Genomic DNA, 15,518 nt, shown 5'->3' with positions numbered 1-15,518 from the left:
CATATAACTGTTCTTGAGATACAGTCTGTTTACAGACAAAACGACACTAATCCCATTTTACCTTTTGTTTAAGAAATCTCAAAAAAGTTCTAATTTCGTAAAATAATCTAGACTCATTCACAAAAACAACAAGACAAGACAAAATACAGTATGCTACCATATGTTGAAATACAATCACATTTAATTATCCAACATCATGTCTTTGTATTTAAAACCGCAACGTCAAGCAAGTTGCTGGAAACTTTTGCTTCCTCTTTGCGGCTGAAGCCACCTGACTCCTCAACACGTGAAAGCAATTAATTTAACGCATGAAATATTCATTAGCGTCGTGTAACGTGGTTTTTGTTGGAAACGCGAAACATTGATTGAGATTTTCATTTTGGAGTACAGTCGGCTTGAAAAGGTACACTTCAGAATATAAGACTTGCAGTTCTTATTTCTTCCGAAGATTTTCCTTTTTCCCCTTCGTGTAGGAGCTCGTGGCTAAGCTACAACTGCACAAGTTGATCAATCACAGATTAAGCTACGCTTGATACGGAGTTCCGTTGAAGGATGACCATCTTTGTCAAAACGACTTTCGATGTGTTCCGGAAGGCGCTTTATATTGTAGGTCCCAGATAGATAGTCGGTACACAACTAGTCTTCCTGATCGGTATTGTGTTGACTAAGTGGGTTGAGGTTGGATGTAGTCGCTTTGTATAAAACAGTGGCGTCTCGTTAGTCAGAAAACTAACCCTAACATGATCATGTTCTTATTGTATGGTTGTTGTAGACCTCTAACGTAGCTTTTGCTTTTGGAAAACAAATTTAGTTCAGTACAAACAGTTGACGCTAAAATCAAACTTGTAACATATTATTGTATCTGATTATGATATGATTTGTGATAATTATAAAAAAAAAATCTCTATCTATCCGCCCTCACGCTATATCGATATGAACCGAGATATGTTCGCAGATGAAGCATGTCTGTTGATAGAATAATGTTGACTGTTAAGCAAAGATTCTTTATGCAAAAATTTGATGCGTGATTTTTTCATTATTTTTTTTTCCTACTCGCACTTGCCTGGTTTTACATAAAAGTTTTGTTGCTGACTATACGAGTATATTGTTAAGACGTGTAACGACATCGTTAAGCGTGGTTGCGTTTACTTTATAATGATTAATTAGTATTTAAATGATGCCTTCGTAATGTCTCTTCTTCTCGTCAGTCAGCGAGATTACATTCTTTAATTACATTATAAGTTTAATGAATGATTATTTAGGGACTTTCTAGAAGTTGTTCAATTTTATTTTATTGTAAAATTAAAGTAATTAAGTAGTTTTGATAACCATGAAATGACCTTAAACTATTGTGCTATATCTAAATATATGATACTAGCTGTTGGACGTGACTTTGTCCCCGTGGTTATAAGATATAAGTTATGATTTATACCTGTCCTATTTTTTTCACATTTTCCATTGTATCTTCGCTCCTATAAGTCGCAGCGTGATGGTTTATAGCCTAAAGCCTTCTTCGATGAATGGTCTATTCAACACAAAAAGAATTTTTCAAATCGAACCAATAGTTCCTAAGATAAGCGCTTTCAAACAAACAAACTCTTCAGCTTTATATATTAGTATAGAGTAAAGATTAAAGTAATTAAGTAGTTTTGATAACCATGAAATAACCTTAAACAATTGTGCTATATCTAAATATAATATGATATAATAGTTATAGTATCCAAGTGAACTGCCTTTTATACAGTACAAAATAACGATTTATAAAAAGAAGATATTCTAGAAAAAAATACTTTCAAAATTGTCGTATTTTCGCATGAGCAACACTGGCGATTCCTTCCCCTCCGATAGGTAAAAGGAAAACAAATCAGGGCAAATTTCAAGTGACCAGATACCACCTCAAATGGTCCATCGCCTGGTGGAAGATAGACGGCAATAAAGCGAACAGCAGAATCTCAGTAAAAGGGATTTTCAATAGGCTATTTCAATTCTCTGTGGTAAACTTTCCAATGCCGATAAATATGTTGCACTTCAAAAACATAAACAATTTTGTGGCCAAATCTCTGATACCAGTCAATCTATAAAGGCTTATTAAATATACGAGTAAGTTCTCCGATGATGATAGTAATTATGGTACATATGCATTACTAATGTATTAATCATAGGTGTACATTATCGTGATAATTAGATTCACCCTGTTTACGATGACTTGGCACTAAATCACATAATTATTACCCTTCCTGAAATTAGCATAAAACCCATCAAGAGCCAGTAACTAACCATTATAGTGATAGCGTTTACGTAAAGATTTTTTAATAAAAAATCTCTCTTCTCTCTAAACTCTCTCTCTCTCTCTCTCTAAACTCTCTTACTAATTTTGCATGCTGCCTATCGTGGCTGTATAATTAGGTCTATTTTTGGCCATTTTTTTACCAATAATTATACCATTAGCCCAAATTCATGCAATTAGCCGTACGTTTCATGTCTGTTCTTTTATACAGCAGGGGTAAATTATCTCTGGTAGATCACATTCTAAATTCAAGTTCTTACAAGGAACCTTTCCACTGGACAAAAAAAAACAAACACCTGAGATCATCATACAAATATTTTGGTCCTAGGAATCGAGCTTACGACCACGGACTTAGAAGTCAGGGTCACTAACCACAATACCAACAGGATTGCCAAATATATTGTAAACTCTAAGCTAAAAGATTTTTAAAAGAGGTGAAAGAGCTATGTAATAAACTCTTTTCATCGCAGGATTTTCCGTAAATACTTTAAGGGAATTCAAATCCGGATCAATCTCATTAAACTTGACGACAGTTCTAAACTTTTCCTGTACATTTTGTTTAAAGTTCACCTTTTGAACGGCGTGAAAAAAGGATTGGAACGTGCAAAGGTAGGAGACAACCCTTATTAAATCCATTGTTTAATTAGGATTCTAAATAAGCGGGTTCTAATTGCCTTAAGACGCCTCAAAATGTCTCAAATTGCTCCTGAGGTTAAAGGCACAGGAAGGCATAGTCACATGAACTTGCAAGAACATAATTGCTTATATTTTTTTCTGCTTATTTAGATCAAGGAGTTCGGTGACTGTGAGAGCATTGTGATCAAAATTAGCCTCAATTTGTAACACGTGGTTGGTGAACAGGGTTTTTGGGAGGTCGTCGACAGAGATATGGCGTTACGCTGTGTGATGCCCGTTATAATAACTATCATCTTTTATATGTGATCACAGTTTGTATGTATTCTTCCTCTATGCAGTTTTTACTTACTTTACGAATCGTGATCAAATATGTAATGACGCTTGACTTGATACAAGCAGTTTAGTATGAAATTAATATGAAACTCTGTTTTTTTAAATATCTTGTGTCGCGGTGCTTCCACAAAAAATCAAGTCGCATGGATAAATACAGCCAAACATGCATTAGGCTCACAAAATTTCTTGTCCTACGCGAGTATCGGACCCGCGACACGTCACGCACTGTGGGTTACGCTTGGTGACCTCAACCACTCGGTTATCCGCAGTCCTGTCCTGATCCATCGTAATTTTAATGAAGCTTTGTTTAACTATATGCTAAAAAATGTTAACAAAAGAAAATTCTATTGTCTTCGCAATCTTAAAATCGAAGCCCGAAATAAATCCGAACAGAAAAGAACTAATACGAAATTCATTGAATCGCAAACTAATCGCCGAATCCCCGAATTGTGAATGTTATTCTTTAAAAAAGTTTCCTTTATTATAGAATGAGCATGTTTAAGGGACACGATAAAGGAACAATAGAAAACAAATGAGGTGTAAGTTATTCACTGTTCACTGCGTAATCGCTCGGGGTGGGGTCCGATCACCAAAAACGAAGGGATACGCCTTTTAATCTAAATTTATATTTTGCGAGAGAAAATGGATACATAAAATTATGTGAAGTTCTGTGGAAAATAGAAGCAAAAGGTTAGTGAAAATAACGCTCCACTTAGATGTTAACGAATTACACAATTTTAGTGATTTGGATTATAGTTCGATGATGTATATTGTACTTTTATGAGGCACACAATGCAAATTTATAGGCCTATTTTCGACACAATCAAACTCCCCGCAGAACAAAGATGATGGGTGATAGATGACGACTATGGAAACTAACAGAAGTATTCATTTTTTCTGGGTTCGTCAAATTAAAGAAGCATCATTAGAATATTCGAACAAATGCGAAAATACCCTAGAAAACCTTTCCCAAAAAAATTCATTTAGCGCCATTAATGACCCCATGTAATACCCTATTCTCAAAGCACTGATTACCATCGCTAAAAAAACGCCCGTGCAAATAAGTCCTTAGTAAAAACTTTATCATCAGACAACTAACAGACAGCATCTGAACGGAGTAAAATTTCATATCTCTGTTAAACCATTCGTCTGCAAGTACTTTGTAGTTATTGTCTCCGGCGATAATTCTGCAACTGAAATTTAAGTTCGAAATTAACTTCACAAAGAAGTTTACTCTTGTAATAAGCGAAATAAAGTACGCGGTTGTTCGAGAATTTCGTTACCTTTGACGTAAAATGAACTTTAAGGGTCTTTAATTAAGGCTCACTTTATTTAAATGTAGCATTTATTTTAGATAGGTATTTCTTAAGATTAAGAGGTTTTTATGTCTCATCATGTAAGCAAGATGAAAGTACCGTTTTTTACCATTATAACTACATGTAACCACGAAATCGATTTGGAAAAATATAGAACTGGGACTTACTCAATAATGTCATATTTTAAGATCACACATTATATAAACGAAAAAAAATTGAAGTGAAAGAATTATATAAACATAATATAAGTAGATAGCCATGAGTGTCCTGAGTTGACACAACGTTGTTCTTGTTATAAAAAGTCATTAGTCCCTTCCCTTTAAAAGTATACATGAAAAAAACATACAAATCACTTCAAAACAAAAGAAAACCCTTTTTCTTTTCTTTTTTCGTATTTTTGTAACAAACAAATACATACGTTACACAGACTTAACTCGCTCTTAATACCTTTTGTCAATAAGAAAAACAACATGGAAACAGTACAAAATGTAGAGCTATTAATGAGTGAAATATTTTCCACGTATCACAGCTTTTCCGCATTTCTATAGCCTTTCAAATCTTCTTAACATCGAGTTCCTGTAAAACGACTCCCAGTTTTTATAGGGAATACTTCCATAAGCTTATTTGAGACAGGAAATCTACTTACCATGCGAAACCAATTTGGGTTGAACATGAATGTATAAAAAACGACGTTTGAATCATTATCAAGCGCTTAAATTTAATGATGTGGTTTTTCCATGATGTCACCTGTATATGAAACAATTTGTACATTTTTTTGGGTTATTCAAATATCATTATGGGATGTTCAAAGAGGTTTTTTCATATCGTTTTACTATAAACAGCTTGAAACGATTTTTTTTGTAGAGACAAATTGACGTCACCTATGAAAACACATTCAAATATGGACGATTTTATATAAAAAGCAAAACAAAAAAAACAAACTCATTGCATGCAACACAATACAAATCATAAAACACCAACATTTGACATTAAATACATAGAAAATACGTCATCAACTTTCAAACAATACCGTTAGGAAAAAAATAACACTTTACTTAACTTTATTTTTGTCCTCGTCAGATAAAACTCCAGTTGCTACCACAATAAGTTTTGTATACAAAGCAGGGTTGCAGGGTATTTTTTCAATTAGTACCGACTGACCATTGTGATTCCCGTCGTCGCGCGCCAAACAGATTTCTTTTGAAGTTGGTTTCCAGTAAATTTGGCACAGACCCTTTTGACAAGCTTGCTGGTGCGAGTTACAAGAGATTTTCCTAGTTTCATTTTTATGTTGCAAATGTTTTGGCTTATGAATTGATTAAGTACATAAAGTACTATGTTGTATTTTTGGGAGTATTGTCATTGTCTTAACATCGGAAAATTATTTTCATACTCAAAGCACTCTTATCATAAAAAATACCAATTTATAGATACTCAATTTCTCTTTACATTCATGGACAAAAAAAAAATAACGATAAACAAATTAAGTAGTGTCTTTTTTACAGGATTACTTAAGTATCGTTTACACCGAAACGCAAAAGCATTTATAATTTATAACTTTTATCCTCTACCACGAGTTATTCTTAAACTCGCTTCAGCTTATAACTTAAAAGGCAAGCATTAAGTCAGGATTTCAGTCGACGGGGGCCTTTTTCTATTCTATAATAATTATGACCAGTCTCTTGGAAATTATGACGGGAAACAGTTTGTTATTTCACTTTTGATACAAAGTTACATAAAATCTAGAGTTATATAGATTTTGACTGCAAAACGCTCAACCTTTTTAAGTCAAATGATCTTGTGTTCGTGGCTTTTTGCGTAATCCTACTAATATTATAAATGTAATTATTGTATTCATAGATGTTTGCTCATCTTTTACGCAAAAACCACTAAACGGATTTAAACGAAACTTGGTACACAGATAGTTTATATTATAACCAGGATTAATACAGGATAGTGTTTATTCCCGACTTTATGTTCCCACGCAGCAGCAGTGCAGCATAGAAATATTTTTTGCATATTTATTACCTAAACATGTCATAATAATATGTGTACAAGTTAATTCGACTTCAAAATAAGTGATTCGTTGTTCTTCGTAAAGATAAGTGCAAAAGCTTTGCCCAAATATGCTCTCCTCATAGCAATACGTATAAACAGATATCTCAATTTCGCGTAGAATAACTGAAATTCAATATATAAAAAAATAAAACTCAATAAAACTCTGTATCGGCATCCAACACGCGACTCGAGGGGTTCAATATTTACGACATGGCGTCTAAAAGGGTTCTCAATACCAATAAACGGCCTGTACCTATATTTTTATAGATTTTCGTATTAAACGTTTCTTATTTCACACGTACTGAAGTAAATTGTTATATTATTTTTATGTGACAGCCTATTTCGTGAGGACATTGCAATATCTTTTATTTGTTTAGTAGGTATGCCTGTGTCAGCGCCATCTATTGTTATTTGAAGAAACTTTTAGGTCTGCGAGAGTTTTTATGTATGCCGTGATTCTCAATCCTAGTAGGAAATTGGAATAGGTACTGTAATTCAAACCTTCATTATTTGCAGTTTTCTCAAGCTGAATTTAACGTATTTTTTGAGAAGTTAGAAATTTATATGCATTTCTCTTTTAAATTTAAATATTGTCAGTTTTAAACTATAGCTACTTATATACAAGAGTTTATTTCACCAAAACTGTCTACCTGATTGCCACTAAGCGGTTAGAATTTCGGTCTACGCCAACACAAATAAAAGTAGCAATGATACCAAATAAGTACATTTATATTCAGTTGTAGAGAAACTACAGGGTTTTGGCACAAATTTTGTATGAATCATATTTCGCAATACAGTACGAATGCATTGCATATGAACCCATATTTCACGTAAACATTCCAGGAAAACGGGATATTTGAATGCCTATGATTTATGATTGCACAATATTATACAAATTTTTCTCTACATTTCACAATATTGCAACATTATTGCTCGCATTGTGAAATTATTGTGCAAAGCTATGTAGTGCTACGCTGAATATTAGATTTGAAATATGTTTGAGCAATTTACTTAATTTAAAAATACGATCAATAGTTTTCTTTTTTTAAGTATTGTTAATTATATTCATTTGCGGACAAAATACATAAGTAGGTATTGAAGTACACTTGTACATCTAAATTGAACGCAATAGTGTGAAGCCTCATAACTAGGTTTAATCAAATAAACTTCTACATTTTTGCAATCGAATTTGAACTCTCTATGCTTGTGATAAAGTGTACATTGCTCTATCGCCTTACTCCACTATCAATACAGAGAGCATGTACTAGGTTTGACGAGGACTCATATTGAATGGAGGTATATAAAGCCTTTCAACGACAGTCACGTTCCATAAACTAAACAACAACCGTTGTGAAAAGACGAAGTTATATTTTTCTTAAAATGAGAGGTCATTGCAATCGTAATCGGGAAGGCCCAAGTCAAATGGGTGTTGAAAAACAAGAGCTATTGAAAATGTTTGTAAAGTTTTTGCAATCGGATAAACTGGAACATGATCTGAAGATGCGTTGCCGCGGTCGTCATGGGATATTCGGACGTGGTTTTGGAAAACATGGACATGGGATGCATCACGGACGGCACGGGCATCATGGGCCCCTCGGTCACCGAGGGCATCATGGCCATCATGGAGGCCCACATGGCTTCGGAAGACCTCATTGTAACCGAGGCTCACATGGCCCGTATGGACCCCACGGCCGACATGGACCCCATGGCTCGCATGGTCGCCATGGCCCACGAGGATGTTTTGGTCACCACGGCCACGATCACATGGAGAAACGCGGCCCCCACTGGATCATTGACCTGACATACAATGAAACTGATGACGTCAACGATCCCCAAGACAATGAACAGAATGCATCGGGATCGCAAGCACAAGATAACGACGTTCAAGGTCAGAATGATTGCAATGAATGTAAGTGCTCTCGCTTCGAACGTCATCATCGAGGCAGACTTGGGCGTTGGAGGTTGAGCCCCTATAAAAGGAGGGAAATGCCAGCATCTGCTGCCGAAAACTCTTGCCAAACGGATGGAAACGAAACGCAGGATAATTTAACCGTTATGGTGGAAAATATTAACATTGAGAACGCAGCTGAATGAAACAATTGAAGGTTGTAAACACAATGGATGACGGTTCAGTCATCAGAGTTTTCCTTAACATAATGATTTTAGTTCTGGTGTAGGTATTTTTTTTCCTTTTTTTTTATCGCAGAAGATAAATGAGTTTCCGTTTGGGAGCCCTATTAATCTTAATATTCTTGATAGATGTTTTTCCAATTTTGTTTCAAGTAATTTTTTATGATTTTTTTTTGTTTTATTTTAATCGGATTTATGTTTTTGTTAAGTAAGTTCTACCAATATTCATTGTGTTAAATTTTATTTAACTTTTTTATTGTATTAATGTTTATTTCACTTTTTAACTGTGTTTATTTCGTTTTTATGTTTTAGCACGCTAAATATAATGAGTTTATATGAGTACATATAATGCATAAACCAAGTAATATCATAAAGGAAAAACAAGTGATGACGGAAATAAAAAAAAATTGGCAGCATTATTTTCTGGAAAAAAGTTAAATATTTGCCAAAGGATATTTACCAAAATTACAATAACAAAATATGAGTAACAACATGGTAAATCACAAATCAAAACGGTAAAATAAAATAGAGGTAAGTTTTTTTTCTTTTACTTTAAGCTTTCAGGGTATGGTGCAAATTCTATTTTACTTTAATAAATGATTATATGAATGAAAAATTGACTATTATTGTATGACTATTTACCTTTCCTACCCAACCTAGTTGTATCCCTCAGATTTTTTAAAACAACAACCAAAAGTCTTCCTCCAATAATCTCGGTCTTAGGGAGGGATATAAACTCTGCATCAGTTTAACACAACCTTTTTACAAAATACTGTACTCGCCATTATCACTGGCTTGTGGGAAAATAAACAATAACGCTGACGTCATCCTGATTGGAACGGTAAAATAAGTATACAACTTTTTACATACAGTAACTACATAGATAACTGTATTTAGAAGTTAAACTGAAAATAGATCGTGTTTGAAAAAATACAGCATTTGACAGTCAAATTTAATTTTACCTGATTTGTAGGATTTCTTACGTCAAGGTAAAAGTAAAATCCTATTACTGAGGCTTCGATGTCTGTCCCTCTGTCAGTATGTCCGTTCGTCAACATACTGCACCTTGATAATTCGACAATAGTAATTTTCAATGATAATGTTGCTGCTGCCGCTCTAACAATAAATACTAAACATAAAAATCGATATTTAGCAACTTTTTAACTGACATTAATTAGTCACCCAGCCGATTTTTTTTTACCTTCAGTCTATTTGTACGGAACTCTCAGTTACGCGAGTCCGATTTACACTTTACATCACTTTGCATCGGAGTCAAAAGTTATAAAAACGTAAAATCCCCATTTATCAGACATCAATGACCTTATTACTTCTGTTGTTTTTGTTAAAGGGATAATCTCATAAGAGTATCGTATGCCAAACAAAAGATAATGTTACAAACATGCAATATATCGATCTCGCTTCGATACTCTTGTTTAAAAGAGACAGCGATATCATAATCGCGAAACATTGAATTTGTTATCATTGACGTCTGTTGGGAAAACCCAGCGTTGATCAATAACTGTCTACAGACCCATTGGTCATAGGTATTTGAATGATGAATAGGTTTGGACTTATTTTAGATATATTTTTCTCTTTTTTTGGTTGTTAAATGTTTATAGCTATAGATTGATATATTTTTAAGGTCATAAAAATAAATGAAGACATAATATGGAGGCTATAACATAGACAACGTAAATATATGTATAGAAGCAAAAAAAAAGTTCTTGTCGGCTTTTACCCCATAATATGATACGCTGCAGCACCTACAATGCCTTTTAATCCCAGTTATTTATCTAACTCTAACTATATTTTTACTGTGTGAAGTGTTACTTTGTATGATTGCTGAAATTCACTGACCAACGAATTTACGTTACGAATGTACCTTTTAAGGCTCACTAGTATTGAAACGAGTGGTATAATGTCAACATGGAAAATTCACTGGCGGGAATCGAATACCGCGTGAGTCGTTTGAAAAGAAAACAACCCTTAACAGACTTTACGGCAGTATTTATGAATAAGACTGAGCCAACAGCCGCCCTTAGATGTTATTCCATGTTATCAAAAGCAATTTACAGACCAACACACACTTATAAACGTCACTTAGCAAAGTGTTGTTCCAGTTCAATTTCAAATTTTGCTCCTTCTATTGTTACAGGCGGAGTTAGTGGCGGTCGAAGGCAAAGAGATAGAGACTCATTACGTGCTTGCCCGAGAAAGAATTCGGCGATGGAACTCTACGTCGAAATGCTATCTACTTGTGGAAAACTTGCCGACACCACTCCAGGTAAGTTATTAATTGTTGCAAAAGTTTCAAGTTAAGTATTGAGTTGCATCGTTAGGATACTGTTAAGTGAACAGAGTTTGAACAAGAAAATAGTAATTAATTTTACTTAAGTTAATACATTTTACTTCTCATTACCATTTGCCTAGTGACTATCAATGACTGATTATGCTTCTCGACCTCTACTCCTACCAGAATTAGAGCTAGTGTTAATATTAGCGGCAACATATCTTGTAAAAATAACTTTATTTTTTTTTCTTTTGTTCTAGTTTCTTTAATTTTTAGTTGAAGATTTTCGCCCCCCACCCAAACTCACCACGTTAATCATCAATCAACCTAGTCACAACACCATCATATCAGTCTTGTGTACCACCACCCACATTCTACTGTCAGTTATGCATATCCCCATCCAACTCCAAAAAGAGCAAATACACATTAAAATAACAAATTCCATTTCCATTTTAATCTCACCAAGCCGACCATTAATTGTATCAGGCTGGTGGCATAGCGAGCGCGAGTGTGTGGTCATCGTGTGGTTGCCGTCAGCGGCTGCTCGCCGCCGTCACGAGCGGTGGCCGCGCCGTGCATTGGGCAGCCGTGCCTGCGCCAGCCAACGACTCCGATCTCTGCCGATTTAATTATACGTAAGTTGAATGTTACTGGATGTACCCTTTTCAGGAATTGCCTTTTGGGAAATGGATTACCATAATTTTAAAGAATAGCGAAAATTTTGCCAAGCGATGATTATTTGTTTCTTATACGGTATGTTTGATCTTTGACAATCGTTAGGTGTATGAAATTTCAATGAATACAGTGTTTTAGCAAATGGCTTCCATAATATCTAAAGTGGAATTTTAAAATACTATGAACAGACCTTAAAATGTCATGGATAAAAATATTGGTCAGAGAATTTTTGATATAGTATAATAATTTTTTCTTGTCTCCTTCACTTATGTAACGTCAGTTTCCATGCACTCATAGAGTGAAAGCAATCATATGAATGTCTTTAAAGTTCTGTAACACCTGGCGCATAAAGAGCTTACCCGAACACACACACAGCTTTTTTTATTACACATTACATTGGTACTAAATGAAATTACGGATTACTTTACGTTTAACTTTCTATTACACTGCATTTCGAATCCTTTACAGCCTTCTCGTAAAAGCGGATAACCTATAAAGCTGGTTTTATTTCTACAAGCATCATTAAATGTACAATTCTCGATTCCAATTCCCTTGCTTCATTGTTCTTTGCAAAACTCATTTGGTTGGTCCATCGGGTTGCAGTTCATCTATTTCTTAATTGAGCTCAAGTACATGTATAGATTGAACTGGTTTCTTAGATCTGTCTTTTGTTTTATCGATAAGACCAAGTACTATTTGAATGTTATCTTTATTTTTTATTCAAGTAAAATTTTCGTGGTCTTCTGCACTTGTATCCAATTCTTCGGAGGATTTCGAAAAGATGATTTTACCTCTATAAAATTTATCCGTCAATTCTTTATGGTCGTGAGTTTTTGCCATTTAAGAAGGATAGTACAATAATTTATCTACAAACATTTATTTCGCGTGGCTTTCGATAATTAGTGACTGAAAAATCCATTAAAAACGTTATGGCTCCGTCGTTAAAAGAGTGATAAAGTTCGGGTAATTAAAGAGATGAAGTGGTTTCTCAATGAGTTTAATTATGCACGCGGGACGAAAATAGGTTAAGCAATTAACACTGAGGTCAGTGTTTGGATGGATTGGTCGAGTATGCAAAATTATTTTGTGAAGCGTTTAAATACAATGGCCGTTGTGAGTTTATTGTTCCTCATAATTTATTTCCCATGATTATAGTACGGGTTCGATCCGTCTTCAACCGACTTTAAAAAAAGGGAGGTATAATTTCAGGACTGGGTGAACCTATTTGGTTCCATAACATTGCATTAAGTTTGGCTCAGTAGTTTTGGTTGTCAAAAATAAATATATACCATATAAATATTGTCTTTCAGTTTCTTAAAGTGTATTTTTACCTAATCACCATTATACATTATATAAATAAATCTATATGCAGTCATATTGCTACCACCTTTGAAATGAAAAAACATACAACTGAAACTTTTTTTAAAGTTATTCAAATACACAAAGCCAACTACGAGGAAGTTTCTGTAACATAAGCAGATAAATTACAAACATAGATATTCCAGTAATTGAATTAAGACTAAAGAACACTTCTTTGAAACCAATTACATTTATAATATTCTTTAAAAGCTTTTAAGATTTGTAAAAACACAGTCTCATTTTCCATTTCCTACAGTGTGCCGACACCGTGTCCAATTGATTTAAACATTTTAAAGCAAAAGCGTCCCGGGAATTAAACACAGTGTTTCCTGTATAATGGAATTAGAAATACAATAAAAACAGCGTCCAAGAGAACAGAAGAGACGTTTTTTCTCAGTGATTTATATGCATTTTGGGAATCGTCCGGGCAGGGTATTTAAATGCTGACCCATTTTTAAGTAGCTGACAACGAAATAAGCTTTTATTTATTTAAGAGGTTTTTACAGGGATCCGTATTAAGGGCAATGATTGCAGCTACTTATATATTTTTACCTAAACTTTAACTTATTTCTCGTCGTACATTAAGTAACGTGAATCAAAATTGAACTTTAAATGCGTTATCATTTGTCTTTCTCATCATATTTTTTTTGAGTAAAATAAAATATGCGGCTCTTACAAGTAATTCAACCATCACTTCACTTGACTAATGACCAAGAAAATTATTAACGATCACTGATGTCTTATTAAGATAAAGATAAAGGACTTATAGGACTAATTTTCAATATTTCTGGTACGTAACAATCTCAAAACCTTATTTCAGTTCCAAGTTAGGCTTGAAATAGCACTGAAAGATACCAAACCCTTTATTCGATAACTTCTTTTTGGAACCTCCTTTAGTTGAAGTAAGCGTAAAGATATTTTAAACTCGTGCTAACTAACCTAGGTAGATTTATTCGCCATTTTTCAGCCGTAAGGATTTTTATTAAATCCCGACCTAAAAGTTATTATGCGTATCATACATAAACGTAGTATATTACCAACGTACAAACTGACATCATGATAAAATCATTCATGCATATTAATACCGTGTAAAATATTTTTTCACCAACAATAAAACCTCTTTAATAACTTAATACCTACGCGTAATGTTGTATAGAACGAAGCTTTACCGAGCACAATTCACTCAAAAGCGCGTGAAATAAATGAATGTTTTGGCGATATAAAAATAAAAGCGAACGAGAGAATGAATAAAAAATATCGTTCAATGCGTCCGTGTTGGATGGAAACAAGATTATGACTGTTTTGATGAATGAGCCTCCCGAGTCACACCGGCATTGTACCAATTTCGCTATGTAGTATATACGGACGCTTTTAGCATTATGTATTAAAATTTACATAAAAATTAAGGTGGACTTACTCGGGGCGTACTAAAATATGCATTATTCTGGTTCTATTTAGATTTTATCGTCAGTTTTATTTGTGAGGAAAGTAATTAAGGATTTATTTTTACTGTGACGTTTTTAGTATACCTACGTGCAATGTGTAAGTAGGTATATTATGCAGCATATCAATTAGAGAATCTTATATTCGTAATTTTGTATGACATCCTTTCTTCCTACTTTGATTCGGTTTAGAGTCTATATCACGATGTCTAATCTATATATACTAATGTATAAAGCTGAAGAGTTTGTTTGGTTGTTTAAACGCGCTAATCTTAGGACCTACTGGTCCAAATTGAAAAATTGTTTTGTGTTGAATAGACCATTCATCAAGGAAGGTTATAAGCTATATACCATCACGCTGCGAAAAAGAATGGGGCAGGTATAAAACAAAACTTATATCTTCTAACCACGCGGACGAAGTTGCGGGCAACAGCTAGTAGACAATAAAAAAAATGAATTTTAATAAAACGAAGTCCACCTTAATTTTTGTGTCTGCACAGATAGCCGCGTGGTTGAGGTCATTCAAGGCACGCGGCGTGGCACGGGTTCGATACCCGCGTAGGACATGCATTTGTGTGATTTGTGACCCAGGAATGCTTGTCCTGAGTCTGGGTGTCATTGTTCATGTGACTGTGAATGTTTGTAAAACTTCGCGACACAAGGATTAAAGTCCTTAATAAGTGAGTCGTTTTTTAGGATAAGAATACATTTATGTATTTTTCAAAAACTTCATCGCAGTCTTTATTCTTAAAATTCATTCCATAGTCTTCACTAATGTATATCAAGTCAACGTACCAAAACCTCAATGACTTAATAGATACCACAGTTATCAAAACTATGAAATTAGAAATACCTGTATTGAACAACCGATCATTTGCCGACAGCGTAGCAAATTATTAGGGGCCACGTTGCGATATGTCGTGTACCGAACCGTAACATATGACATTGATTGTTTCGTTGTTCCGCCGCAACATTGAGCTTTATTAATTGAA

At 34.3% G+C, this 15,518-nt stretch overlaps 2 protein-coding genes across 2 annotated transcripts in view; both read left to right on the top strand.

Moving 5' to 3' along the window:
• The window catches only part of LOC113497044 (C3 and PZP-like alpha-2-macroglobulin domain-containing protein 8), a 143,864-nt gene that overhangs the window by 92,769 nt on the left and 35,577 nt on the right, over positions 1 to 15,518 (top strand). The window contains exons 8-9 of the mRNA XM_026876479.1: positions 10,916 to 11,044; positions 11,537 to 11,685. Coding sequence (XP_026732280.1) covers positions 10,916 to 11,044; positions 11,537 to 11,685 — 278 coding nt within the window. The remainder of the gene's footprint in view (positions 1 to 10,915; positions 11,045 to 11,536; positions 11,686 to 15,518) is intronic.
• On the top strand, positions 7,952 to 9,157 carry LOC113497046 (collagen alpha-1(XXIII) chain-like). The gene is made up of 2 exons (XM_026876480.1): positions 7,952 to 8,803; positions 9,073 to 9,157. The coding sequence occupies exon 1, from the start codon at positions 8,011 to 8,013 to the stop codon at positions 8,722 to 8,724; it is 714 nt and encodes a 237-aa protein (XP_026732281.1). The 5' UTR covers positions 7,952 to 8,010; the 3' UTR covers positions 8,725 to 8,803; positions 9,073 to 9,157.

This window comes from Trichoplusia ni, chromosome 8 (genome assembly GCF_003590095.1).
Source record: "Trichoplusia ni isolate ovarian cell line Hi5 chromosome 8, tn1, whole genome shotgun sequence".
NCBI lineage: Eukaryota > Metazoa > Arthropoda > Insecta > Lepidoptera > Noctuidae > Trichoplusia > Trichoplusia ni.
This window is presented reverse-complemented; position numbering and strand designations above follow the sequence as displayed.

Excerpts from the sequence above, each read along its gene's own strand:
- LOC113497046 (XM_026876480.1), top strand. The coding sequence starts at position 8,011 with ATGAGAGGTCATTGCAATCGTAATCGGGAAGGCCCAAGTCAAATGGGT.